A 27,977-nucleotide genomic window follows, 5' to 3' on the forward strand; every position below is an offset into this window, starting at 1 on the left:
TTTGTTGCCCACGGGAAAATAAGAAGCTGCTTTGTAATTAAACACGTCCTGCTGTAAGCTTATGACCTTTACTTCCACAGCTTCATCCTTCTTTGACTTTGTCCATCATTTAACGAGACAGTAAGCTAAGGAACCCAACGCGCCCATGTAACCCCTAACTGCCACGTCCTCCCTATCAAAACCACTTATTGGCTTCCTGAGGCGGCTATAGCTATATATATAAAAGCAGCTTTTTCTGGTAGCTTGGATTGGAGTGTTTTCCTTTTGCTTATTAGTATTAGAACGTGAGTATCACGTGCCAGATGCAGCGACTTGGAACTTGGCATCTACTGGGAATTACTCAGAGCTGGCACTGGCAGTAGCTAACTCAGCAAGAATACGATTTCTGTTTCAATCTTCCCCACCTCCAGATTGCAATCTTCTTCTTTCTGAGAAAACCCCAAACGCTTTCTCACTCTTCATTCATTGCCCCTATTCCCTTGGTGCTTATTTCATTTTCATTCTATTGTTTTTCTTTCTTTCCCCTTTCAACCTAGAAGTAAAATAACACACAAACTTCCATTATCCTCCAATCCTCAAATATACACATGTGACAGAAAAATAATAATAATAATTTTGATGATAGGAAGCTGAACTAATATATTTTCATCAACCAAACAAGACACAACAAACCCAGTTGCTCAATCTCAATACATGAGCTACTAATCAATATAAAAGTATCAAATCCATCTCCTTTTAATCTTTAACTACTTGGAAAGTTTTTGCATACAGAAAAGAAGATGATTATGATAAAAGCCAAGTCCACCTCTTTCTCTTCTCACGTGTTGTATTATCAATCAATTATGCAAAAGAGAAAGAAAGTGAAATAATAATCAAACCCAGAAGCTGCAAAACGAAGGGAACATCTCAAAGATCAAAACTTTTTTTTGTTGCAGACATAACGTAGAAAGAGGGAAGAACAAGAACAACAAATTTTACCATGAAAGTAACTAATTTAGCTACTCTTTCTGGGTTTGCTTTTCCGCCTAGCTCTACTTCTTGAAGGCTGCCTAGCTTGTCCCTCTTCCTTTTTAGCACCTCCTCTCACAGAAGCCGATGAGGGTTCTTCTGTTTTTATCTTTGGCTGCTCTTGTTGTTCTTCTTCTTGTTGATCTTCATCCTCAGTGGCTTTTGCTTTTTTAGACTGTTCTTCAACATCTTCAGCTGCAGCAGCAGCTTCTTCTGTTTGTGGTGTGGATTGTTCTTCAGTGCTTTCAGTTTTCTCAATGATCTTGCGAGGTCTTCCTCTCTTTCTTGGGGTATGAGGCTGAGGCTGTGATTGCTGCTGCCCTTCATCTCCAGTTGATGGAGCTTCAGCTATAGCTACTGAAAGCTCCTTCGTTTTCTGAGGCTTCTTCTTACCCATAATAGATTTTTTTTTTCTCTATCAAATAAATAATAACAATAAAGCTTTTGATAATTATAATTCCAAGACAACAACTTTTCTCTTAATCTGAATTCTCAAGAGAAAATTAAACCCCACACAGCCAAAAAAATCCAATCTTGAATAAACCCTTAGCTTCTCGCTCTCTCTCTCTCTCTCTCTCTCCCTGAGGTCTCAATGGGGAGAGCAACTAGACTCGTATCTTTGACCTGCACCTAAATTCTGGAAATCCCATTAAAATAATTTCTTTGAGTCATATCCTAGACCCAATAAAAATCGACCTCCTCCTACTATCTACTGATTAAAATAACCAAATAATCTTTAAAAGCTCAAAGGCCAATGAAATAATTATAATTCCCTTTTTCCCCTTTGTCCATTTTTCTATCTAAATAAATAAGCTAGAAAAGACAAGGAGGAGGAAATGAGGTCGAAAGGCAGTGAGAGAAAATAAGAGCCTCCATCCATCCATCAGCCTCTCATGAAAATATATGGGGGTGGCTGAGCCTCAGGGTAACCATATATTTACCATGGTTAGCGTCTTCTTTCTTTTTATATTTATATTTTGTTTTTGGGTTCGATTATTAACTAGCTACAGCCTACACACAGCTGACCAAAGGGCGAATGGGTTGTTTTCTTTTTGTTTTTTATTATTAATATAATAATATTAATAATATTATTAGTATTATGGTTATGAAATTTGAAAAGAGGGGGAGGGGCATGTGCTTTGTATTTTTACGTGGGTAAAGATGGATGCACTTGTACTGTACAATTCAGACTCAGTGTTGCAGTCTGACCAACTGTGTCGCTTCCCCGGGTTTCGCGCCTTTTGAGCTTTGATACCCTACTTCTACTTCTTTAGCTGTACCCTACAGACTACCTCTTGACCTTTGATGTTTGATCTTTCATCTTTGATGGATTGATGGATGGCTCGATAGAAATCGATCATCATCATCAATATTCGTTTGAGAGAGAGAGAGAGTGCCCCACTTTATCAGCCTTCATCATTGATGCGCGTTTGGCTCCAGTCCCCTTGTCTTATTTCTGTTCCTACGCAATTAATTAATTAAAGGAAGAAAAAGAAACACACAAAATCCACTACAGATATTAATATACGACTATTTGAGCAAATTTATTTCACTTCTCTTTTGTTCACTTATTTACTTTTTTTTTTTTTTTTTTTTAAGAGCAGCCGTGACAATGATACTAACAATTCCAACTAATAATATGATTTGTCACTCATTAATCATAAAATCAGAATTCATAATATAAAAAATAGAAAAACCAAGGGTTTTATTTCTTTTCTTTTTTTGAAAAATAGAAGGGGGAGGAGGAGTTCATGATCTAGCAAGGCTCAAAATGTTTTGTGGGCCTGGCATGCGCGCTATTGATAAAAGAAGGAATTAAATTGAGTTTTCCATACTAGTGAATGGCAATATAACAAAAGTACCAATAAAGATTTTGCCTCTTTTATGATAATAACAGTACCCAACAAACATTTCATTTATATCTATAAGGTCGGGTTGCCGAAAGTTTATGATTTATTTGACCGACCAACAAGGTCAAAGTTCGTAAATAGTCCTCGTAAGTTCGTAACTCACACGCGACTCGTGGAAAGTTGCGTAGAGGCGTCATCCGACTTGTCTCGTAAGCATTTGAGAGCGAGCTGCCGACGGCAAATATGTGATGGCCGGTGGGTCCATGAACGGATAAATCAAGTATTACAATTTTAATCCTATAATTTTTCCAAACTGATTTTAATTTATTTTCGTCTAGAAACAAATGGGACTTCACAGATGATTTGTTATCGTGATGTGGCATTATGAAGCTGCCACATGTTGTCAAGGTCAAATGGTCAACGAGAGGTTGAGCAGCTGCCACATTTCTTCTTTCTTAAAGGAGGCGAATCAACAATATAATAATAATGTATGACATTCTAGTAGAACATATGTTGTATAAACTAATCAGGTTGTATTGAACATATGTTACCAAATTCAATAAGGCCAGATTGGGTTTGTTCTTCACCTACACAAACCTGCAGTGGGCTATTTCTGGGCCCTATATATGAATGCTTTGAATTTCATTACAATTTTACTTCACGCCCAAAGCATTTGGACTAGAAATGGCCATAATGATCCTTAGTTTTTGTGTTATCAGACTTGTTTAAATTGCACCCACGAAAGAAAAGATAAATACAAAGAGAATAAAGTGCTTCCATACATCGAATCATTGCAGGCTTAGTCAAGTTGGTTAGAGTGAGTGTTCTTTTCATTTTGTATCTGAATTTATAAAAGTTTGGGTGTATTCAATTCAAATTTCAATTTACTTTTTTTAAAAAAAATGAGCTGATTTCCCCACTCACATTTTCTCCACTTGCACTCCCTTTTGCTTTTTAATACTTTTTAATCAATTTTGTTCTTTCTCTTTCCTATTCTATCATTATCCTATATTAATTTCTTTTTTACTTCACTTTTACATTATTTCTTTTTCTTTATACTTAATTTTCCAACTTACACTACATTTTCAGTATTAAAGTGAAGAAAAAAAAAACTTAATTTCTTATTCGATTAAAGGAAAAAAAATACTGAAAACATAGTGCAAGTTGGAAAATTAAGTATAAAGAAAAAGAACTAATATAAAAGTGAAGTAAAAAGAAATTAATGTAGGGTAATGGTAGAATAGGAAAAAGAAAGAACAAAATTGATTAAAAAGTATTAAAAAGCAAAAGGGAGTGTAAGGCTCCGTTTGGTTCACAGAACAAATTTGAGGAGAAATTATTTCCCATGTCATTTCCCAAAGGATGGGAAATGGAAGATTCCTTTCCCACGTTTGGTAATGCTGGGAAAGTAATCAGGAGATACCACTTTATTTCCTTTCCTATGTTTGTTTTGAGTAGGAACGGAAAACAAAGTTTGTATAAAATATGAATTATACTCATATTAAATCAAATAAAAAAGAATGCATTTAATGATATATTGTAATTCTAAATTGTTAATGAGGACAAAATGGTCATGAAAAATGTGTATTTAATGTTGGCTCATTTTTCCAAACTTTCTCATGAGGAGGGAAAACAAAACCCGAATTGGGAGGATGGCTTCACTTTCCCCCCTACTTTCCCATGGCCAGGTAACGATTTCCCAAACATGGGAAAGCTATTGATTACCCAAACATGATAAAGCAATTGATTTCCCATCCCCAAGTCTCATTTTCCATTAACTAAAAGGGGACTAAGTGGAAAAAAAAGGGAGTGGGGAAATCGTATCCCCAAAAAAATGCATTGAAATCTAGGTGTATGTAATTATGACTTTTTAGAAGTCAAACAAAGTTTAAATATATTCAAAAAGTTATTTATTTTGAAGGAATTAATGAGTTGCCCGATTTCCTTATAATTTAAAGTTATAAGTATAAATACAAAAGGCCTTGACAGAACATATGTCATGGGAAATGAGGCTTGAGAACAAGAAATCAATTGTTTTTTCATGTTTGGTAAGTCTAGACATGAGAAATGGTTGCTTGGCACATAGGAAAGTAGGGGGAAAATGAAGCTCTCCTCCTAACTTGGGTTTTGTTTTCCCTCATAATGGGAAAGTTTGGAAAAATAAGCCAACATTAAATGCACATTTTTCATGACCATTTTGTCTCCATTAACAATTTAGAGTTACAATATATATATAATTAAATGCATTTTTTTAATTTGATTTAGTATATGTATAATTGGAATATTATACAAATTTTGTTTTCCATTCATACTCTAAACAAACATAGGAAAAGAAATAAAGTGATGTCTTCCAGTTACTTTCCCGCATTACCAAGTGGAGGAAATAAATCTTCTATTTCCTATCCCTTGAGAAATAACATAGGAGATGATTTCCTCTCAAATCCATTATGTGAACCACACAGGGCCTATAAACTTTGACATGCTCTACACTTTCCATTCTTTGAACGTATGTGCTTGTCAAGTGGAGGTAAAAAATCTATTCAATTTTTTTATTACACCTTCATATATGTATGATCTCTTATCGATAGTCTTCCTAATAATTGTTGTTGTTGTACATCATATATCATAGGGAATGCTATCAACTTTCTCTTTTGGACATTATCCTTTTTCTCATGACATGCGTCATTCTCTTTGAATAGTTGCTGATGTTGTACATCATATATCTATGTACAAAAGCATCCCAATTATTCCTTCTTTTTTTGAAAAAAAAAATATTTTGGTTGCTGTTATTTTTTATTTGTTATTTTTTAATTTGTTTATGTACATCATTAGTTTACATTCATTTAAAGTAGATTATCGTATATATATTACTTTTTTTTTTTTGGGTCTGAATATATATATATATATATATATATAATACATTGAATCCTTAGTTTTATGGGAGATTCACTATTATACCCAATATAGGGGCCCAAATTATAAAAATACCATATATAAAATGGACTTTAGAAACACACCCAAAGCCCATTTACAACATAACAAAAAAGCTTTTAACTTTTTATAAATTACAAAACTGCCATCAATTTCTTAAAACTGTTATAAAAATTTGTTATTTTTTAATTTGTTTATGTACATCATTAGTTTACATTCATTTAAAGTAGATTATCGTATATATATTACTTTTTTTTTTTTGGGTCTGAATATATATATAATACATTGAATCCTTAGTTTTATCCTTCAAAGAAGGAAAATAAATAAATTTAAAGCCATTAATTTCTCACTAAGCTTTTGGCCATGCCTATCCCTTTCAGGGACAGCAGCCTCGTGAGTGCAAATTCTTTGCATCCCAATCGGATAAGATGATGAAGATGAATAAAGGTCAGAGGAGGCCCATATCAACATTCTCCTACAAAACCCATCACCGCATTTCAGACATTTCTTTGGAGACTTTCAGAATACACACACTTCAACCTTTTTTCAACCCAAAAACAGGAAATAGACTTTGCTTTTTTATTTTGTTTGATTTTTTTGACGACTTAGGTCACTAATATTGGTAGTCACGAATTCTGGGCGAGTATCAAAAGATTCAACCTTGGAGTTGGAGGTGGACACCGGAAAGCGATTTTGTTTTTTTTGAGAAGTCAATCTCTTTTGCTGAGATTGTGGATGGAATTGAAACAATTACTTGGTAAGTGTGGTTTATTTCAATTTCATTTCATAGCCATTTATTTGTTTGTGGCTCTGTAAGGTTTGAGAGCGAGAGACATTTGGCTGCTTGCGTGACGTGTGCTTTGATGGCTAATTGCGGGCGGTTTTTGCAGCATATAAGTTTATGTGTGTTTTCTATCTTTTCAATACTTTGTAATATTTTCTTGAAAATAATTACAGAGTTGTATATATTGAGTTTCAGTTCGGTTGCTTTCTTTTGAAACTGCACGAAATTGAATTTGAAGACAGAGATGTGAATTGTTCAGTTCTTGTTTAATTCCAGGAGCTGCTGGTGGGTCTCCCTGTTTCAATCCCCTGAACTAAAAATATATATATATATATCTTCTTTGTTTTTTTCGGTTGAAGTTTCTTTTTCGTGGAAGATTATGTTAGTGCAGTGTTAAGCTCTAAACTTCAATCTGTAAAACAAGTGTTTTTCCTATTTTGTCAGCTTGTTCAGTCAGTTTTTGTGGATATTTGATTCGAATTGGATTGATTTGCTATATTTTTTGGCTAACTTTCTCTGCTAATCCTATTTATGTACATATCTTTAGCTTTTATGAAGTTAGATTTCTGTTTATCTTTCACAAGGATAGTGAGAATGTATATTTTTCTTTTCAGATTCTATTTATGAGCCTGTATAGCTGGATTTTGTGAGTTTGACTTATTTTTTTCCTCATTCCAAGGGTTTCTGTTCCTAAATTTAGGTTTCTATTTTTCTTTTTCCCTTAAAATACGTTTTTGCTTGGAAACCCAACCTTTTCTTCATTAGGTTCTGGTTTCATGGATTGGAGTTGACCATCCGGATTTCTGGGGTTTTTTTTTTGGTGTGATTATCTGAACATAGAAAATATTCTTGTCTTTTGTTAACAGGTTTCTTATTTCAGTCTGAGTTCACCTTGTATAGTTCATACTACAATGACATCGCCATTTTAGTCAATATTGAGGGATTTAAGTAAGGATCACCCTCCTTAACAATGGATGGTTTGAATGGAAGAGCGAACAATGGGGAAGTTGCCAATCCTGACCTCCAGATTATTAGATACTCTCCTTACCAGCCCTGCAGTAAATTAGCTTCATCCTGGTTTGATCTGAGAGTCTTCTATGTGAGGGTTAGCAACTTTAAGGTCGATGATTCGACCCCAAAGCATCTTACTCTCAACCACATTCCTCTATTCCCAGATACCCTTTTGGAAATCAATGGTGCTAAAAGTAGCATTTTTTCTGAAGGCGTCTCTTCACATCTTAGAAGGGATCGGGTCGATAAGAAATCTGAAGAAGCCACATTTGTGAATACAGACAGCATAAGGCTGACGGGAAGTGCGAAATTTGAAGTGTTTGACAAAGAAGATCTCATCCTGTCTGGGGTGTTAGATATGTCTAATAGCAATGGTTTCACTGGTGAATCAAAAAGCTATGCCAAGCGATGGAGCATGAATTGTGAATCAGAGATTACCGCTGGCACTGGATTTTTGAAGGGGAAACAACTTGGTGGCGCTGAATTACCTGCACCAACCATTGAGGTTTACATCACAGGCTGCTTCTCTGGGACACCAATCATCTTAACCAAGACCCTGCAGCTTAATTTCCGGAAGAAACATAATAGAATGAGCACTCTGGATGCAATCCCCGAGTACGAGACAACTGAATGCCAGAAAGATGTCTCTCCTGGGCTTGATATGGAGGTACATACTGCAATTTGTGTGATAATATGATCTCAGTTTTTTGCCCTAGTTGCGTTCATATGGTGTCTTAGGGCAGTGTTGGCATATGCATGTTGTAAGGGGCTAGGTTCTGATTCTCAAAAATAATTTCCTGTGTTCATCTAGTGCTTCAGTCTAGGCTCAGTATTTGTTTGTTATCATGGAGAAATTCGTCTGAAGTTTTGTTCCCCAGTCCTTATAGTCATATGGGTAAATGAGGTTATTGAACAATCTCTTCGTGTGAGAGGCAGGACTCCGTGATCTGAAACTATATAGCGGTATGGGGAAATTGTTGCTCTTTGTTACCTTTTTGTTGCGGGTCTTAAGACTGCCTGTGCTTCCTGCTCAGAAACATGTTTCTTGTTACTGAAATCCTTGTTATACAAGCACTTGAAAACAGAATCTTATCTTAATGGTTTTTCATGGCACATGGGTCTCATGGGCAGGGCACAGTCTTCAAGTGATGGGGTTATACTCAATTGCCCATTTTGTTTTCTGTTGCATTGTTTTTCACATCCTTGTTTTTCTGGAGTCAGACATGGATTGGCCCCATCCAAAGACACGTGCCGATGGCCTGTCGATGTGGGGACCACATTCTGCTGGGTAGTTGTAGACAGTGCGCTGAGGTTGGAATGGCCTTTTATTATCTTGGATTGTTCATAAGTTGTGTCCTGTGTCCATTAACAAATCGGACTGAGCTTGTTAACTTTGATCCATAGTTTGTACCCTAACTCTCCCTCTTCTCCCTTTAGATCGGATAGGTAATGAGGGAAAGAAGTTAGTAGTTGAGAGCTTTAATTACCCTGGTTAGGATGGCATCCATGAAATTTTTTCAGCTGGTTTTCCTCTTTCTTAAAGAGGGTAAGGAAGGGGTAAATAATTAGACCTTATGTCTTCCTTTGTTGGATATCATTCTTTGTAATCCTTATCTGATGCTTTTAACTGTTTCTATCTCTTTTATTTTCATTATTTATTCTTTGCATGGGGTGTTGGATTCCCTAATCTTTCTTGAATTACAGATAGCAGAATACGGAAACTACAAGCCAGAGAATGAGGAAGAGTACAGCAACCTGTACTGGAGGAGGACAGAATATATGGATGGGGAAGATGGCGAGCTCTCATGGTTCAATGCTGGTGTGAGAGTTGGTGTCGGTATCGGACTCGGCGTTTGTCTTGGAATTGGTATCGGGGTCGGTTTGCTGGTCCGTACTTACCAAACGACCACTCGAACTTTCAAGAGGCGACTGGTGTGAGTCCTTTAATCTGAGCATACTAGCAAAGGCAGCTAACTTCGCCTGTGTCTGACATGCATCTTGAACTACAGATTTTGACTTAGCACTGTTTGTGTAGCTGACAGTTTTTTGTTTTTGTATTTTCTCTGTAATTTTCTCCATAAACTCTTGATGAGAGGTTTGTTTAGAAGGGAAGGGTACCGTATGATAGATATCTAGTTCCTGTGTAATGGAAAGGGATAACAGTCTTTTATTTGGCGGCCATAGTATATACCTTGTCTAAAGATTGTATTTCGTTGTAAATAACATCTCTTTCTCCAAAGCTAGTAAAGGCAAAGCTATATTGTTTCAATGTTACTTCCGCTTATACTTTCAAGAGATTACATACACATGAATATCCCGAAGACTTGCTTTAATGTCTAGGAAACTTCATTGGGCAGGATAGAGATGGCGTAATGGTGGGGGTTCATTACTAAATATTGATTAAGTTGGGAACTGATGAGACATAAAAGTGTATTTCAAGATCTGATTTAATTTCTCAGTTGGAAGTCAAATGATCCTATCACTTTGGCATAGGACTTGAGAGGTATATATCAGATAAGGAACAATATCCATAGAATATAATAAAATAAAATCAGATCGCTACTTTGTTTTTTAAATGGTAATGTAGTAACTAAATATGTCTAGTTGTAATGTAGTCTCTCGCCACGGCACTCAGATACCTCTCCTGCAAGAGAAAAGGTCCCCAAGGAACTAATACAATTCCTGCCGGATTGTTGCTTGCAGGCTCTAAGCTCATGTTAGCTTACCAGCTCACCCAGTTAGTCCATCTCACTTATTCTCATATACTTATGAGCTCCTGCTATGGAGGTTTCCGGTGATGATTCAGCTGGCTACCGGTGCAAGGCACACCGGTTCAGGAGCCACCTCGGCTCCAGAATGCCCGTTACCATAATGTGGTAGCTTGTCATCGCGACCCCAAAAGGCAGCTGATCTCACATCATCTTGAGTCATTAATTTCGAGAACTCCTCATGGTCATAGTTTAGTATGGCATGCCCTCCAAACTCAGTAGGGAGATTTTTCTCATCAAAATATTGCTTCATAAGCTCCACGCTGTCTTTATTCTTGGGGTAAACAAACTTGACCTTGTGGAATGTCTTGTTGTCCAAGAAGTACTTGACAATCTGCACCAACAGAACAGGGCAACACAGCAATTATTATAATAGAAAACTCTAATAACATGAACACAAAAGCAGAACAAAAGTTACTGGGAAAATAGGAATCTCAGATTCTCAATTGAATTATCTCTCATGAATTTGAATGATTTCAAAATCATAACAGTAATTCAATTTCATATGGTTGACGGGAAAAAACCAAGCGGGAAGCAACTCGTAAAATTTAAAACATGTTAACTTGGAACAGCTGCTAAAAGATCATAAGTTAATGGAGACATCTGCTTCATATCAACAACAAACACATAGGCCTAGTAGTTTGTGTCTTAATTTGTTCTGTCTGGGAGCATGTGAAGGGAAGGACCACAGCGTTAGCATGAACCAAGAAGACTATTGATCCTTGTGACAGAGGTGATATTAATGAAGCCGTAAGAAGCAACTAGGAAGAATAAAACTCAAACCTTCCAAAATGCTTCAAAAATCCGTGGGGGGTTGTAGAGAAATGCTACGGCTAATCTCTCAGGGTAGTGGTTCTGTAAAATATTGATGGTGTCTCGTGCAGATTTGACAGGCACGGTAGTACTTAGCGTCCACCCGGTGAAGTCTATCAACCACGCCATCTGTTCTTGGCCCTCAGGAAGGTTGAAGACAGCATTCTCTATGAGATAGACTAGATGACGCATTTGATTGTCTATTGATACCGTGTTCTGCGACATTTCTAGCAGCATTAAACTTCAGCCTAATGAAGAAAGCTGAAGGAATTAACTATATGAATTGACAACGCTTAATACCTGCATTCCTGGTCTCAGTATAAGAACAGTCCTCCCGCTACGATCACGAAAATTTGCCCTGTAAACTTTTCCAGTCTCACCCTCATTTGCAACTTCGCCCTGAAAATATAACCCATGTAAATAAGTCAGCAGAAATTTAAAGCATGAAACAGAGACCATTGTAATATGGAAAGCGATTTACCCAGCAGATTTCCTCAGGCTTGTAGGTTGATCTCCAATTAAGTGTTTCTTCCAACATTTTCTTGGCTTTGTCTACGTTCCAATTCCGTGCCTCCAAATATCTCCTGAAGCACGCATCAGTGCAGAACTGTAAACTACGCCCGGATAGCGGTCCAATTGCAGCCTTCAGCTCATTGATCTGCACTTAATTGCAGTATGAAGTCAACTAAGAAAGATTTCTTGGCAAGGTGAAAAGCATTTTCCCTTCAAAACTTTTAAATTTCAAACTTGTCATTACCTTCACTTCATGCTGCGAGGGATCATTGTCTTGGTGATGGGAACTGCTCCAGAGGCGAAACATGCTCACAGATTATTTGAAGCAACAATCGTTTGGAAATTGAGTTCAAATTCACCTAGAACATCAAACATCACACAAGATAAGAAAGTACCCTGCGTAATTAAGCAACAGAAAAGATTGAAATCGCATCACAAAGAGAGGCCAGATTGAACATTCAAGTTTATTAAACAAAACACGAAGCATAACTTTGCTGAAAACCGCAAAATAAAAAGCAGTAATTCTGTATTTAGCAGTGAACCTCACCAGCCAACAAGTAATTTAGCCACAAGGCCATAAACTTGACGACGAGGTAATATATTGTAGGATGTTTGGTTTCATGTCATCAAAACTACGTAGTTTCCACGGTAAGATTTTGACATCTAAATAGGTTTTAGTAAATAATATACTACTGTAAATCAGAAACTAACCAGAGTGGTTCCAACTTCCAGTATCTCAAGAGTTGCAGAAAAAATTATAAATAAATGAAGAGCAATCACGCAAATTGCGCTATATATCATCAACTAATGAAACGTGATTCAACCAACCCCATCTTCCAAGAAAGAAAAAAACAGACAAGACCCAGAAGTCAACAATGAAATAACCCAATGCTCCACAAAAAACTGAACCTGAATGAAAAAAATTAATGACCCGAAAGAAAATTAAATGAACAATATTGATTGTTGACCGTTCAGCAGGAGATATTTCCACATATGGGCCCCGGAAATTGGTGGTCTCTGTTTATATGCTTGTCTGCCTATAATAATAATCAATCCTTGGTAGTCAAAAGGTGAGCGTTCCATTTTCCAAGCTCAATTCTTTTGACTTTTACTAAGGCAATCCGGAAGAATCAGAACAAACCCAGAAATCAGAATTGCTACTATGCATTATAAAAAACAATTATAATTTTTTTTAAAAATTCATTATTAAGAAAAAGAAAAAAATCCCATCTTATGCATCAAACAATTTTCAAGAGAAATATGCAACATAAAAAAACAGAATAAAAGACATGAACAAATTGTTAGAAGGCATACACATGAACAGAAAAACGAGCCCCAAAGAAAGATTTCAACAGAGAAAACTTACCTCTACCTGCAGCTCCAAGCCTCAAACCTTGCCAATTGCCAGGAAGAGAGAGAGAGAAGGGGGTTGTTTTGTTCACGAAAATGTCATGACTTACACATGAGGAGAGCCGGTGACGAAAAATGAACAAGAAAAAGGGGGAAGACTGAACCTTTCTGGAGTGGCTTGTGTCCTGTTACTGTTATGACAGGTCCAGATATTTTGGCCCTCCAGAATGGGAGAGAGTGGACTCACTCTCGTCTATGCTGCTTGCTGCTGCTCGCTTTTTCTTTCCTTTAGTTGGCGGCAATGTTAAAGGCACTGTCCGGTGTCGTTTCAAGCAATGACAGGCTGCCAAAGCCACCCCCATGTGTTAGAGCATTTCTAACCGATGTATTAAAAGTGTCACATAGATATTGAACGATTAGAAATAATATCTCACATCACTCCAACTGATGTGTTAAAGCTGATGTGGAATAAAGGCTAGACACTGAGATGTTATTTTTGACATCCCAAAAGTAAGATGACAGGACCCGACCCAATTTTCACTTTGGAATTCGAGCCAAGTCCTGTGCGTGTCCGACACCTGGCGAATGTCGGGCACAAAGGACTTTTTACCCTTTTTGTTTCAAATTCTTTTTAAATTTTCCCTTAGACTTCTGCCGAAAATTCGGCAGAATCTCCCCTGTATTTTGACCAAATCCAAATTTTTCCACCTGTTAAACAATCGAATAAATCCACACCAACTGCCAGAATAGAATAACCAAGTATTCACCAGCTCCAGTTTTCCACTAAAACTAGATATCAGAGCATTTTATAAAGTTCACAGAGTTTCAAGAACTTTTCCATAAAACTCTACCTTACTTGGTGGCGCGGAAGCTAGGGATGGCCCGGTGGTGGATCCTGCGCACTTCTACGGCCTGGGGGCGAAAAACAAGTTTAAAGTTGTGAGTGGACAAAAATAATGTTCTTGAAAACAATTTTATAAACATAATAACCCCCATTTAAAAATAAGTAAGGATCTAAATCGAGGGTTTGTCTATATTTCAATACAAGGTATTCAAATAAGCATGTAAAAACCTACTGATGAATGTGCTCGTATAACTGAACAAATATGTAAAGATATAAATGCACGAATATCAAAGAAACTGATATAAAATAACTGAAAGTCATAATTGAATAAAAGAAAACTCAAAATCCTTTGAAAATACCACCTATTTGTACCCTTGTCATATCCGTCAATTCCCCTGGCAGGTCTCGGGCGCCACGCAGTCTACCCGAGCCGCAAACTGGCGAAATCAGGGGACTATGATCAGCCTGATCTGCCGGCAGATTCCTCGATGACACCAAGTCAGCTCGAGTCGCTCTGGCAGGATGTAGGGGACCGTAGTCAGCCTGATCCGCAATCCTGGCAGGTCTCGGGGACACAGAGTCAGCCGAGCCGCAATCCTGGCAGGTCTCGGGACACCAAGTCTGCCGAGCCGCAAATCCTGGCACTCACGGTCCGAGCGTCCCCGTAACTCGTGAGGCAAAGTCAAGTGCACTGACATAAACTGAAATCGGACTGGATGTCCGTGGACATCGGTCCAACTCTGGGTAATCACCAAGTAAATGGTGGGTACATGGTGGTTCTAAAATAAACTATTTTTAGAAAAATCTAATAACTCACTGCCTTTTTGTGAAACTGAAATGTTGCTGCTATCTCCTCTGATAGAGTTCTCAAACTCTGCTTTTTATATTACTGAGCTTCAGTAACTAAACAACACGTAAATCAAAGTATTGTACAGCACAAATCACGTTCGAAATGAATAGTTCATAAAACTTCTTCAAGATCAAATAATGACATTAACCCATATAAACTGATTTGTAAAAGCTTATTTGTATAAAATCATTATAAAAATCACTTAAATAATCTCATTTATATAACTCATGCATATAAAATCGTTTAAGATATAACTCATGCATATAAAATCGTTTATGAAAGAACACTGATGGTCCGAGCTAATTGGACCTTTCGAAGGTCCTTCCTGCAGGTCGACTGGACCTCTGGTGCCTTACTCGATTGATTTGGTGGAGAAACGAAGGAGAAATTCGAGCTGGAAGATCGGGTGAACTCGGGTGAACATCCGTAGGAAATCATGTCTTTCCGATCAACTCCGGGCAACCCAAGGGTGGAGGACGGTCAGGTCGTGACGGCGAGAGGGAGGCAGAGCCGACGGTGCCCACGGTGGAGATCAGCTCGGCCTGTGGTGGCCGGGCCGTCGCTTAGAAGTTGAAGCGTCTCACGGCTGGGTGCGACGGGAGAGGGAGAGAGGAGAGAGAGAGAGAGAGAAGACTGACGGGGGAGAGGAGAGAGAAGAGATAAAAAAATCTGACATTTTCTCAAATTATCGATTTGCCCTTCGCGGTATTTAGACCATATCTTCTTCGTTACAGCTCCGATTTGGGTCTACTCTGTGTCTACGAACTCGTTTCGCCGTGCTCTACGCAACGGCGTAAGCGGAACTGCCAAATTCTTTCTCGATCAAAAAGTCAATTTTTCCATATTAAATAATGCGATGGCAAAATAGTCTTTTTGCTAGAAGATATTATCCTTACTTTTTAGATATTTTATTTCTTTTTAGATATTTTGTTTTGAGTTATTACATAAGATGTCAAATGAATATTTTATTTTTTAATTAAAAATAAATCAACACTAAAATATAATAATTTAATAATTTAATTTGACATATCGATAAAATGTAAAGTAGTGTAAAATGTCAAATTGTCACATCAATCATTAAATTTAAATTTGATGGTTGGTATTTTCGGAGAATTTTCCTTTGAGGGGATGCTCTTATGTGGAACAGCTCAAGACAAGACGCGACAGGCAAGTGGCCAAGTGGTGACGGGTAAGTACGTACGCCTGTCAGTTTTTCAACCTCTTTAGTTGCACGTCTGGCCTGTGCGAGAGGATCAAAGGTCCTGGTTTGCTGCCATGCAACGTGGCAAAACTTGAGTGGAGGATTTAACGATCTTCTTGGAACTCTCTGTTGGGTAAGTTGAAAAAGTGGAGCATATTTACCAAAAAAATAAGTGGAGCATGAATTTTTATGAGAACACCGACCCCCCAAAAAAAAACAGTTTGTGGTTGTGGAAAAACAGAAAATATGTGGATTTTTCAAATAAAAATGGATTCAAGAAGGTATTATTAATGAAAAGGAGATTACTGTTTTTTTTTTTTTTGGTAACAAAAAGGAGATGACTTTAGAGCATCTCCATTGCAAAGGTATAAAGAGAAATGTAAATTTACAACTACATGCTCCAATAATGAGGTGTAAATGAATATAAATATAGTATTTGGCTGAAAAATGTAAAAAGAATTGACATTTACATATGAGTTAAGACCATCTTCAGTTATAGGGCTAAATGTAGTCTATAGTTAAAAATTTAGCCCTCAAAATATTGATTTTTTAAAGAATGGTGCACAGCTAAATTTTTTTGTCTCTAGTCTTGCATTGCTATATTTTAGGGCCCTTCATATTTTATTATTTTGAGAAAAACTATAGTTCAACACTCATACTCCACAACTATGTATTATTTAATTTAATTAAACTACGATTTATAAACAATATTTTTAAATATATATATATATTATAAACAAAATGAATTTAAAACATTTAAATAGATTTTAAATAAATAATAACTTTTCAATCAATGATTCTGACCTCCAATAATCAGAAACCAATTATATATATATATATATTTAAAACAAAACTAATTTAAAAAGGTTATTAAAAATAAAAATAAAAACCTAATGGCTAATTGACGTCATTGATGATGTCAATGTGCCTTTAATATTAACTGTTGGATATGCAGTTGCATGAGATGTTTTGTGTTCTTGCCCACACGTAATACTTTCTCCTCTTGAAAAACACATGCACTGGGCCCACAAAAAAATTTGGCATTGGCCAAAGTTGGGCTATATTTGGCCTAGTTGGAGGGCTAAATTTTTCTTCTTTTCCCATAGCTGGAGATGAGTTTTACATTATTTTAAGACTATATTTGACCTGTGGCTCATGACTGGAGATGGCCTTACATCCACATTTGCCGAGCCCCACATGCCAAAAAGGAGGAGAAATAATGCAAAAGTGGTGGTTCCACCAAACATATAAAAGGTGAGATAGCTAACAAAATCCTAAAAATATCATTTTGCTTCAACTTGATATAAAATCATTTCCTTACATGTTATTTTTATATCTCCAGTTTATATCTATCTCATTGGAAATAAAAAAAAAAGGATATTTACATTTCCTGAAAGTGTAAAGGATTGCAATGGAAATGAGTTTTAAGGGTTTTACAATCAGAACGCCCCTATCCATCACGTAGCGGGAGCCCCATTCCCCATTGGTCGTGGGCTAAAGATCAAAGGAGGAAAAGTAAAAGGGAGATTCACTATTATACCCAATATGGATGCCCAAATTATAAAAATACCCTATATAAAATGGACTTTAGAAACACACCCAAAGCCCATTTACAACATAACAAAAAAGTTTTAACTTCTTATAAATTACAAAACTGCCATCAATTTCTTAAAACAAGCCCAACCCCAAAATCTCATAAAAATACCCAAAGCACTCAATAGGGCATCAAAGTAATTTAATAATCAATATTAAATTCAATAAGGCTAGCTATCATTTTTTGGGTTTTTTTTGGGTTTGTTTATAGGAATTCAATTGTGTAAGATTTATTTATAATATTAATGCTAGAAATGGGTATATCACTAAATATCTCAAAGTGAAACCTGTGACTCGTCCTTGTTTGTTTGTTTTTTTTTTGGGTCAATGACTCGTCTTTATTTGTTTTGTCTGTGTGGGCGTATTCGATACGTGGTGGGTTCTCTGCGTCTTGTTGGCACGTGGCAAGTCAATATCTACCAACTTTAAACTAGAAATACTTTAATTTTCTGTGGTTCATTTGTTTTGTTGTGCTGCATAACTTGTTTGAATTTAGGCATCGTTACATCAAGTTAGGTATGATTTATATTCTGAGGACGATCAGCAATTTGGTGTTGGCTTTTTGCACTGATAGCAAGAATACGATTCCCATTCCCAACAAAGAAGCTACCATACTGAAACATAAATCACAAGTAAATAGCACAAGATTTTTCTTCGATCTAAAGACTTCCCAGATAGAAAAATACAACCTGTCTGACTTCGCAAAGCAATCGCAAGATATTCCAGGCGTATCAGGTTCTCTTTTGCCTGCATAACACAAGGTAAAGGAGGCAAAACACCTACAAAACAAATGACAAAGTCGCATGAAAACAAAATAAAAATTGATTCAGTAAGTTGGATGTAACGGATCCAGGTGGATTCGAACCACCAACCTCCCAAACCTCTTAGTTTGGGCGCTCTAACCAATGAGCTTATGGATCCACAAAATAGAAAACACCCTCCACGACCAAGCCACACACCCAAATTATCGAAGCCCAACAAGATAACACGTTTATATATTTTTGAAGAAAAAGATGTTCAGTTAGACACTGCATAATAATAATCGTCTCCAATGACAATAATTTATTTGGAACAAAAAGCATCAATATAATTACATAATATTTCACAGCCCCCCTCATGGTCACATTAACGCATTACTTACAGGGAGAGGGAGACGAGGAAGGGCAAAAAGAACCGCAGCAGGGCCAAAAGAACCGCCAGTCCAGGCAAAAATGGTCAACAATGGGCATCCACACAACAGACAACACAATACGGCTAATTTCAAATAGATGACAAATACGCATGCATAGTGGGTTCCAATAGAGACAATTCCAGAACTCGTTGCAATTTACCTTTGATCCAAACAAACTGAATTTCAATCTCCTTCAATTAAAAAAAAAACACCGCTGGATAATTGACAAGGCCCAAACCAAATTTCTAAAAACAACACGAGTTATGCTGTCTTTGCCTTTTGCTGATCACCAAATACTAGAGCACAAAAGAAGCGAGCATTTCCATTATGTTGTTTTTGCCTCTGATGATCACCAAATTACAAAGGGACGAGCACAGCACAAGAATAGCAGAGATCAACAAACTACATCTCCATCACGTGCTCCATCCATGAACAGCTGAACAGCTACAGACAAAAGCAGATGCCATAGCATTTAGTTCAGATCAATGACTGGTCAAGAAATTAGTCAGTATAGATGAATGCCGGTCATCAAACAGGAAAATTAAGTAAAGGGTAGCATTTCACTTACCAATTATATATTCAGCCTCAAAACTGTGTTCTTCCAATGCGTCAACCAGCAGGACAGCCTCTGCACTCTTCCACATGAGAAGCTTGTCGTAAACCAACTCTCAGATCAGAACTGCATTCTTCCACATGACAGTTCATAAAACAGGCTGGCGCTCTTCCAAAAGAGAAGTCCATGGTGGAACATATTGTTTTAGGATTCGTGAACCATACGATTTATATTATGCTTAGAGAGACAACCACGTTCCAAGCTGGTAGGAAAGTAAAGTTTTTATAGGGGAACAGACTACTCACAGACCATCCCCCATTACAGCACCAAGGATCATGTCTATCACTATCTATCCCCATGCCATTACACAAACAAACCAAACTAATGATACATTTTGCCTTGAATACTGTGATAACATATCACATCCACAAATTCACAAAATAATCACACTATCAAATATAGCATACGAATCAGGAGAAAATCAAATTAATAGCACAAAAAACACTCGGCTCCAAGAGATTGAGAATTCTCATAAAAACTTCGATTCAATTTAGTGAGATTCTCCTGGTTGTTATGTAAAACTCAAATGGGGCATAAATGCACAGTAGAAGCGTTTCTTTATATCGTTATCCACCAGGAAACATGAATATGGTAAATAAATGCGCCCTGAGCATATAAATTAAACGGAGATCCACACTAAATAATAGTAATTTGAAGGCCTTGCAAAAAATGCTACATCTTCATAATTTATATAACACAATGTTGGAATGTTTTTTGTTACAACTATAGTATATGTTTGGGAACCATTCCATTTTGTAGATTTTCCCGATTGCCATGATAGACTGAAAAGGGGCTTCCAATAGAGCTTCAGTACCTCATTTCTATCTTTAGCCATTAGGAAACATAAATATGACAAATAAATAGCAAATTCTTTCTTGATGTCAGTGTGTGCAACTAATTTCTTGATGTCACTGGTGAGAATGTTTCCCTTGATCGTTGTTAAACTATGTTATGATAAGTGTATGAAACAGAGCGATCATCATCAAATGTACCCTTGTAAGAATGATTTTGTTTTCTGTAGATTTTCTGCATATTGTTTTTGAAATTAAAGAATCAATAAGTGGGTCGAGAGCTGTTAATTACCTTCTTCGTGAAGCCAGATTGAGATTGGTATCCTTGTTGGCCTTATCCGTGCCACCAAATTATGATTGGCGTGCAAATGTAGATATGCAAGCATAGACCAGACAGAATAAACGAGAGAGAGAGAGAGAGAGAGAGAGAGAGAGAGAGAGAGAGAGAGAGCCCGCAGAAGGGGGAAGAGCCGGGCGGGAAAAGGAAAAAAAACCCGTACCTCTTCCCCCACAAAACCCAAAAAAATTAATTTATTAGGGCTTTTTTGACCTGCCATGCAAGCGCACCTGCAATGGCAAAGGTCTGAGAACAAACACTCATAATATTAACAGATTATATACCTTAGATCTCACTCTTTCCTAGCTTCCCTCGGTCAGCCTAGATCCATTGTCTTCATGATGAAATTATTATAACAACTTACAAGGAGAGTATCAGTTTCATGATTATGTGGATCATCCATCGTCTTCATCACAATCCAAGCAACTTAAGCAGAGAATCGTACGAACAAAATTAAGCAATTGCTCCGTTGACAATTAGCGACGGTTTATCTTCTGAAAAAAAATAATAAAAGAAGAAAGTATATGAGGAAACAGGCATGCTCAAGAAGCATAAAATTAAATTTAATCGGATCCAATATATACCTTGCCGGATTGATGAGGGAGAACATTCCGATCTTTCCCGATCCGAAATGGAAACGAGATTGTTACGTTTCGGTATGAACAGATCCAGAGCCATGACCAGTAAAATTCATGAGGGAAGATTTCCGGTCTTTCCCGATCGGATAAGAAATTGAGACTGAGCTGATGTTATGTGAACAGAACAAGAACCAAGATCGGAAACGAAACTGGATTCAGGAGGAACGATTTCCCATTTGCGGATCGGATCGCTCAAACTTATCCGATCCGAAACGAAAACGAGAATCTGAACATGCGACATAGACAACAAATTCATGGCCAATATTGGCACGAAACTTTAAGCGGGAAAAGAAACGAGTTACCGAAACGTAGATCAAGAAACGGTACGGTCGAAATTTGTTTGAGAAAAATCAAGAAGAAAAGATCAACAAGTAAAAAAAGAGATCTATGATAAATTACGCGAGAGGCCGAAAGAAAACAAATGATATGCCGGCGACGGCATAATACTTGATGAAAAAGGACCTGGGTCGTGGATTTATATTGGAATGTATGCACAATCCAACGGCTGTGGTGATTGGCTTAAAATATCAACCGTCAGATTCACATTGTTAGGAAAACACCTGAAAGTTTGGCGATTTAAGCCCGTAGATTTGGGCAAGGAATCGACGGCTCTTATGCGAAGAAGGTTCTCGATGGTGAGATATTTTTTTCTAACCGGGACACGTGGTTTGCATGTTGCCTGGTGGTTGGTTGAAACTTGAAAATACGAGACGAACTTGGGTTCGGATTCAGAAAACCAGTCGTGGGCTGGCCTTTCTAGAAAAGACAGCTACCTTGCACATAGGGTTGGGAAAACCAGTCATGCGCTGGGCTTTCTCTAAAAGACAACTACCTTCCACAGAGGCCCAACTATAAATTCTTTGTATTTGTTAACTAAAAGCAAGTTTTTTTTGTGTGTGAAATAATAAGGGGCCTTTAATTCTAATGGAAATCAAATTAAGACTATTAATTCCTCAACAGTGGTCTTAATTAGGGGTGGGTATCAATCCGGTTGAACCAATGAAATCAGCTGAATTAAACCGTAATTATCTATATGGTTTGGTTTTGATTAAAAAAAAGTTAAACGATTTAAAAACCAAATCAGATCGTATATGACTTGATTTGAATTGATTTTGAGCTTTTATAAACTGGCCTAAACCGAACCAGACCGTTTATGTGTATATTTATTATTTATATTATATTTTACTTGTGTAATCCTCTAATTAGTAATAATCATATATGAATATTTGAATTGAGCTATATTAATAATTGAAATTTGAAGTTTTATGACATGTTAGGCTTTAGGATGGTTTCGTACTCTAGAAAATGATTTAATTATGGAGCAAGTTGTTAATTTTGTTATTGTAATTGGGCTAACAATATTTATAAAAAAACAACGCAAAAGAAAAGAGAATTGGGCTTAGGCCCTAACCGGTCAAACCAAACCGAAACAAACTGTCTTAAATTGATTTGGTTTGATCAGTTTTCTTTAGGACTTTTATCAAAATCGAATCGAACCAAACTATTATACTTTAATTTATTTGACCGTGATTTTGAGATGAAACAGATCCAATCTGAGCCATGTCCACCCCTAATCTTAATCAACTATCACACGCAAGTAGGAGTAATGTGATGAAAATTAAGTATGATTAGGAAATCTAAGGAATGTGAGATAATTAAGAGTGAATTGGGTTTCTCTTTAAATTAGAAGAGTGTTTGCTTTAAGAGTAAATATTTGTTATTATTATAAAGAATCGAATTATAAACTTTTTTCAGCATTGGAAAGAGAAGGATGGTTAGTCAATTGAGCATGCGAAGGTTATGTGTGGGAGGAGGCAGTCGGATCTGCTGTCTCCATCTTTGCTTTATTTTATGAGGTTAAATTTCTTTTCTTTTTTTAATTTTTTTTAAAAATTATCTTGTTATAGAAAGCAAAGCATAAAAAACTCGGTGAATGGAGATGACAACACAAACGATGCTTTCCATGAGTCACGACGGAGAAAAACTAGAAGACACTCAACCAAACGTAGATACCATATTCATTCATGGAACCTGCATCATGCACTTAATAGTAGTCTCACGATTTTTTTTGTTTTTTGTTTTTTTGGTTTTTTTGGAAAGTCGTCTCATCCGAACTCAAGATGTTAATTGCTTATTTAGTTGTCAATTTCAACCCTTCATAATTGATCATCCTTTGTCGTGAGTTATACGTTTCCCATTTTCCACTTTCTTCCGAATCATCATGAAGAGTAAAAGTTTCAGAGACTCTTCCCATGGAGAGAGAAGCAGAAGCAGAAGCAGATACTCATACCCATTTTAAGACCAAGCGAAACAGGAAAAAGTTGCTGAAAAAGAAAGCTTGGAAGAGAAGCTTCTCGAAATCTCAGCTATTGCTTAGATTGGAATATAAGTCAGGCACACGAATGTCACACAGATAGAGAGAGAGCTGACGTTCACTCAAACCTTTCTATGCTATTATGATCAAAACAATTTCTATTAATATTAATTTTATTGTAATTTTAGCTGGGACTAGACTTCCCACCTAAACCAAACTTTGAAAGGATCCTGCCACCCACAAATTAAAGTAACAGACCATCCCTTCTCATCTCTGTATTTGTAAATGAAATCTACCAATTTGTAGCTGGATGATATTGGAGAGACAGCTGAAACAGAGTTGCTGCACTGCAAGTCTGCAAGCACAACATGGCGAAGCGATCGGATTTTGCGCAGAAGCTGTTGGATGATCTGCGCGTCCGGAAGGAAAAAATGGCTGCACCTCAGAGCTCCAACCGTTCTAACTCAATGGCCATAGGTAAAGTATTTATGAATTCCATATTTAATTATTCATCATTAGCAAAGAGCATGAATTAAGGCTGCAGTTTAAGCTATATTACTTAAAGCAGAAAGAAATACTTCTTGAAGATAAGCTAAAACACAAACACAATTAACTTGTTTGTACTTCGTTTGTGAGAGCTAGAAGTGATCAGGTGATGGGCCAATGAACATCCTTTTACCGGGCTGCAAGTAATCATAAATTCATTGTTGTTGTAGAAGTAAACATGTTTGGTGTGTTTGTGTTCTCAAATTGAAATAGGTAAAAAAAAAAAATCAAATATTTAGGCACTGCAACAAATTTGACAAGCTTAGATTTATAAGCAAGCTATATAACTCAGTACTTCTGAAATTCGTTAAGGGGTTGGGGGTGAGTTGTATTGGATAGTGATTTTAAGTTTTATCTAAACAAACAGCAAAGCAAAAGAAGGATAAATAGGCAAAAATACTCTGTTTTTCTTTTGCTATGTTCTACTTCTGAGCCAAAGAAGGTGCAACAGGGCAGATATCTACATGGAGAAATGAATGATTGTGCTTACTCCCATCTCACTCTGTCAACTTTCATGTCTTGATACAGATGCATATGCTTATTCCAAGCAAACTCATAGAGGAAGAGGGGATATGAGGACAAATGGAACAGTAAGAAATCATTACCTGAAATTGTTCTGATCTGATTATTTGTTAAGCAGACAAAATGAAATTCATTTACTCTTTTAAGTGTTTTTCTATTTTTTCCACTTATGCAGATTGGCTCAAGAACGGGGAACCCCCAAAACAATTATAGAGGAAGTGGTAGAACACCTATCATTCAAGAGGCTTCAAATCAGATTGTTGCCTATGGGAGAGATAGGAGCTCAGGACAAGTAGGAGATCTGTCCATGGCCTTGGCTTTTGCACTCGAGAATGGAGGAAAACTCGGCAGAACAGATTCATCTAGCAGAAATACAATGCTGGGATTTTTGAATCAATTTGGAAGGGGATCCATAGACTTCAGAAAGCTGGAAAGAAAAGGAAGTGTAAATAGTTACTGGGGTTCAACTAACCAGTTTCCAAACCTTTCTAATATCCATATTGAAGAAATATCAAGAGGGGCACAGAAATTAAACCAAATCCTAAGAGCATGCTCTAATGGCATTAGTGTTGATAAATTTTCAATAGAAATTGGGAAGGAACTCATGAAAGGAGCCATGGATTTGGAAGAGTCCTTGAGAATGCTTGTAAACCTGCAGGAAGCTTCAGAATACATGGTCAGCTCACAGAGGAAAAATCGGATCACATTACTAGATGAAGATGATGAGGATGATGAAGACAACACTGTCAAACCAGCTGAGCAAATGCAACTGGATCTACCAAGGTTCTCCTTCGACAAGTCCTCAAGACACGCTCATAAAATCCAAGAAGTTAGAAGGACGGGCCTCAAGCAGAAGGTGACCGCAGCTCTCACTTACTCTACTGAAGGTAGTAGCTTCAACCATGAAAAGCAAGGCAAAATAACCTCCACATCAGTTTCTCAGAGGAAATCAGTCAGCTATAGCCCTGGTGTCAAGAACCAATCAATATTTTCAGACCAGAAAGAGTCTAAACAAGAAAAGGAAAGGATTCCTAACGTAATTGCAAAACTAATGGGGCTGAATGAGCTTCCAGAAAATGAGAACTTGAAGCACACGGCACAGAAAGTCTCCAGTCCCAAACCAAAAAGAGAAAGCCGGGCGACAGGGCAAACAATACAGGAAACCAGTAAGATTTCTGGAGTTAGGACTAAGGATATTGAGAATCTGGCATCTACAAATAGACAAAAAGTTGTAGAAGGCAATAAGTATCCTTTGTTGCAGAATACTAGTTTTGTTTTGCAAGCAGAAAAAGGCAAGATTGCCAACAATGTTAGCCTTGAGGTGGTTATTCATGATGGTAAATCACCATGGAAGGACTTGGAAGGACCAAAACCTGTGAAAGGACCAGGAAAGACAACCACCAAAACAGACAAGCAGCGGAAATCCCCTCAAATCATCAAACCAGATAAACCTATGGGACATAACAGTTTTGAAGCTGAACTTGTGATGCAAGGAAAAACAGGGTTCAAGGTTCTCCCAAGCAATCAGCACAAGTCGCAGAACAATCATGAATTTCAGCAGCCATCCATGCTTTGGAGATCAGAGACACCAGAAGAAAAGCGTAGAGGAGAGGTGAAGGAGCAGCAGAGTGCACAACAAAAGCTGCAATCGGGAAAACGAGGAAGTGAAACGATATCCAAGAGTATATCAAAAGGAGCGGTAGATTTGCAAAAAAAGCAGCCACATACAGACCAAGCTAGGGTAAATAAGAGAAGTATGAGAGAAGCCGTTGCTGCAGTGCAATCCAAAGGAGTTCCAAATGGCACCTACAATGGAAATGTGGCCAGAAGAAAAAGTTCTGCTGAGTTGAATTTGAGTTTGAAAGATTTTTCTCCAAACGACCAAGGCCCTGAACCAGCAAAAGAAAATTTTGGCATTTCACCAGTTATGGAGGAGAGACCTGTTCATGTAGCACCCTTACAGAAAGCAAAATCTAGAGGAGTGAATAAAAGCGAAATCCCTGGAAGGATCGACGAAGTAGTGACCAGAAGAAATGGAACGCTGAATAACTTGACAAGGCCACTAAAACGTCAGACTTCCATTTTGCAAGAAGTTGCACACAGAAGCCATGAAAAACTAGGTGGCCATAATGTAGCAGAAAAAGTCAAAACCAGCAGGTTGAAGCAAGCAGAGCCACGCATCATCAAATCCAACAAATCAACATCAAGCATTCGACCATCAGCTTTGGCACAAAACATACAAAAGGAAGCTGAGCAGGCTTCTACTTTGTATGATTTCAATGAACTTGAATGCCGCAGCCTTAAAGAACCACAAAATCTCGTTCCAAATGACATTGTAAGTTCATCTTTACTCCAGCACACATCCAGAATTGCAAATAAAGTGTACTTTTTCATTTACATTACTTTTGCTTAATCCAAAATTGATGGGGAACTCAACTAAGCTTTGTTGGATGCTATGCAGTGTCAAAACTCAGTCTTAGTAACTGATATCCAGCAAGATCAAGCACCTGTTTTTGGAGATGACGAGTGCACAACTGGACCAAATACACTTAATGGTAAGTAGAACCTCTGCTTTCAATTCAACTTCCCATCTTAGTATCTTTCAGAATGAAAAATTATTACTTTCCTGAAAGTTGCAGGAACCCATGAAGACAGCTTAGACATTTCTCATCCAGTGCAATTGGAGCACCAGAAAACTTTCAACTGGAGAAAACAAGAGCCACTCACAGAAAGTGAAAACCGCCTGAAGCAGATAGTGATAAAGAGTCAACTGTTTCTCAACACAGCAGAGGCACTTTTCAAACTTGATATCCCATTTGGCATTCTTCATGACAGTGGTCGTAATTGCAGCCAAGATGAAGATAGCAAGCTCACATTAGACTGCGGCTATGAAGTAATGAAAAGAAAAGGGAGAAGGCAAGAGCTCAATGTTCATCCTAATTGTGTGAAGATATCAATAAGTTTCATCCAGACACAGTCCTTGGATGAGTTGGTTAAACAATTGCATAAAGATTTCGAAAAGCTCAAATTATATGGTAGAAATGGAAAACTGGAATGTGAAGCTGAAGAGTATGTGCCGAAAATGCTCGAAAGCGATATGTATAACTTGGAGCCTGACATAAGTTGTATGTGGGACATGGGTTGGGACGAGACCATGTTTGCAATTCTTGAAGTAGATGAAGTTATAAAGGATTTGGAGAGGCTTGTGCTCAGCGGACTTGTAGACGAGCTTACCAGAGACCTCTTTCATGCGTGACACTCTTTTCATTGCTGCAACAAGTTGAGAAAAGTTTGTTTCATTATTCAACTGGTTTACTTGGTTTTGTAAGAGATAAATTATAATGCAATCCTTTATTGCAGGATTTCTCGTTCATACGTTGAACTTGTAATGAGTGCACGCTTTTGTTTTCTTACGAGGAATTATTCCAGCAATCAAAATGTTCATCACAGTTTCATATTTGGTTTTTGAACTCCTGTGTACGTTTGCGTCATTGGGTTTAGTTTTTTGCTTCATGCGTTTGCCTGTTTC

General features: G+C 37.3%; 4 protein-coding genes and 1 long non-coding RNA gene across 9 annotated transcripts; 2 read left to right on the top strand and 3 right to left on the bottom strand.

Moving 5' to 3' along the window:
* Positions 1 to 711: 711 nt before the first annotated feature.
* On the bottom strand, positions 712 to 1,912 carry LOC117614729 (submandibular gland secretory Glx-rich protein CA-like). The gene has a single exon (XM_034343627.1). It carries the CDS (start codon positions 1,403 to 1,405, stop codon positions 995 to 997), a length of 411 nt encoding a protein of 136 aa, XP_034199518.1. The 5' UTR covers positions 1,406 to 1,912; the 3' UTR covers positions 712 to 994.
* A 4,196-nt stretch (positions 1,913 to 6,108) lies between these two features.
* On the top strand, positions 6,109 to 9,858 carry LOC117624187 (uncharacterized protein At1g01500). Of its 2 annotated transcripts, none has more exons than XM_034355332.1 (3): positions 6,109 to 6,546; positions 7,440 to 8,251; positions 9,289 to 9,858. In XM_034355332.1, the coding sequence occupies exons 2-3, from the start codon at positions 7,544 to 7,546 to the stop codon at positions 9,520 to 9,522; spliced, it is 942 nt and encodes a 313-aa protein (XP_034211223.1). In that variant the 5' UTR covers positions 6,109 to 6,546; positions 7,440 to 7,543; the 3' UTR covers positions 9,523 to 9,858. The 2 variants fall into 2 exon arrangements, with proteins under 2 accessions (XP_034211223.1, XP_034211227.1); XM_034355336.1 differs by lacking the exon at positions 6,109 to 6,546 and adding an exon at positions 6,574 to 6,858.
* A 157-nt stretch (positions 9,859 to 10,015) lies between these two features.
* Positions 10,016 to 13,292, bottom strand: LOC117624201 (phosphatidylinositol transfer protein 3). 3 transcript variants are annotated; one of them, XM_034355346.1, is made up of 6 exons: positions 13,045 to 13,292; positions 11,923 to 12,037; positions 11,647 to 11,823; positions 11,466 to 11,564; positions 11,136 to 11,381; positions 10,016 to 10,686 (listed from the first exon to the last, which is right to left on the bottom strand). In XM_034355346.1, the coding sequence occupies exons 2-6, from the start codon at positions 11,983 to 11,985 to the stop codon at positions 10,387 to 10,389; spliced, it is 885 nt and encodes a 294-aa protein (XP_034211237.1). In that variant the 5' UTR covers positions 11,986 to 12,037; positions 13,045 to 13,292; the 3' UTR covers positions 10,016 to 10,386. The 3 variants fall into 3 exon arrangements, with proteins under 3 accessions (XP_034211237.1, XP_034211245.1, XP_034211251.1); XM_034355354.1 differs by lacking the exon at positions 13,045 to 13,292 and adding an exon at positions 12,390 to 12,889; XM_034355360.1 differs by lacking the exon at positions 13,045 to 13,292 and adding an exon at positions 12,226 to 12,889.
* A 5,256-nt stretch (positions 13,293 to 18,548) lies between these two features.
* On the bottom strand, positions 18,549 to 21,525 carry LOC117613798. Its single transcript, XR_004583802.1, has 3 exons — positions 21,013 to 21,525; positions 19,256 to 20,922; positions 18,549 to 19,131 (listed from the first exon to the last, which is right to left on the bottom strand). It is a non-coding gene; the product is annotated as an uncharacterized LOC117613798 (long non-coding RNA).
* Positions 21,526 to 23,238: 1,713 nt separating this feature from the next.
* Positions 23,239 to 27,918, top strand: LOC117615700. 2 transcript variants are annotated; one of them, XM_034344834.1, is made up of 5 exons: positions 23,239 to 23,857; positions 24,455 to 24,516; positions 24,624 to 26,783; positions 26,910 to 27,003; positions 27,082 to 27,918. In XM_034344834.1, the coding sequence occupies exons 1-5, from the start codon at positions 23,749 to 23,751 to the stop codon at positions 27,702 to 27,704; spliced, it is 3,048 nt and encodes a 1,015-aa protein (XP_034200725.1). In that variant the 5' UTR covers positions 23,239 to 23,748; the 3' UTR covers positions 27,705 to 27,918. The 2 variants fall into 2 exon arrangements, with proteins under 2 accessions (XP_034200725.1, XP_034200726.1); XM_034344835.1 differs by having other exon boundaries at positions 27,088 to 27,918.
* Positions 27,919 to 27,977: the final 59 nt, after the last annotated feature.

This window comes from Prunus dulcis, chromosome 1 (assembly GCF_902201215.1).
Source record: "Prunus dulcis chromosome 1, ALMONDv2, whole genome shotgun sequence".
In the NCBI taxonomy this organism is placed as follows: Eukaryota; Viridiplantae; Streptophyta; class Magnoliopsida; order Rosales; family Rosaceae; genus Prunus; species Prunus dulcis.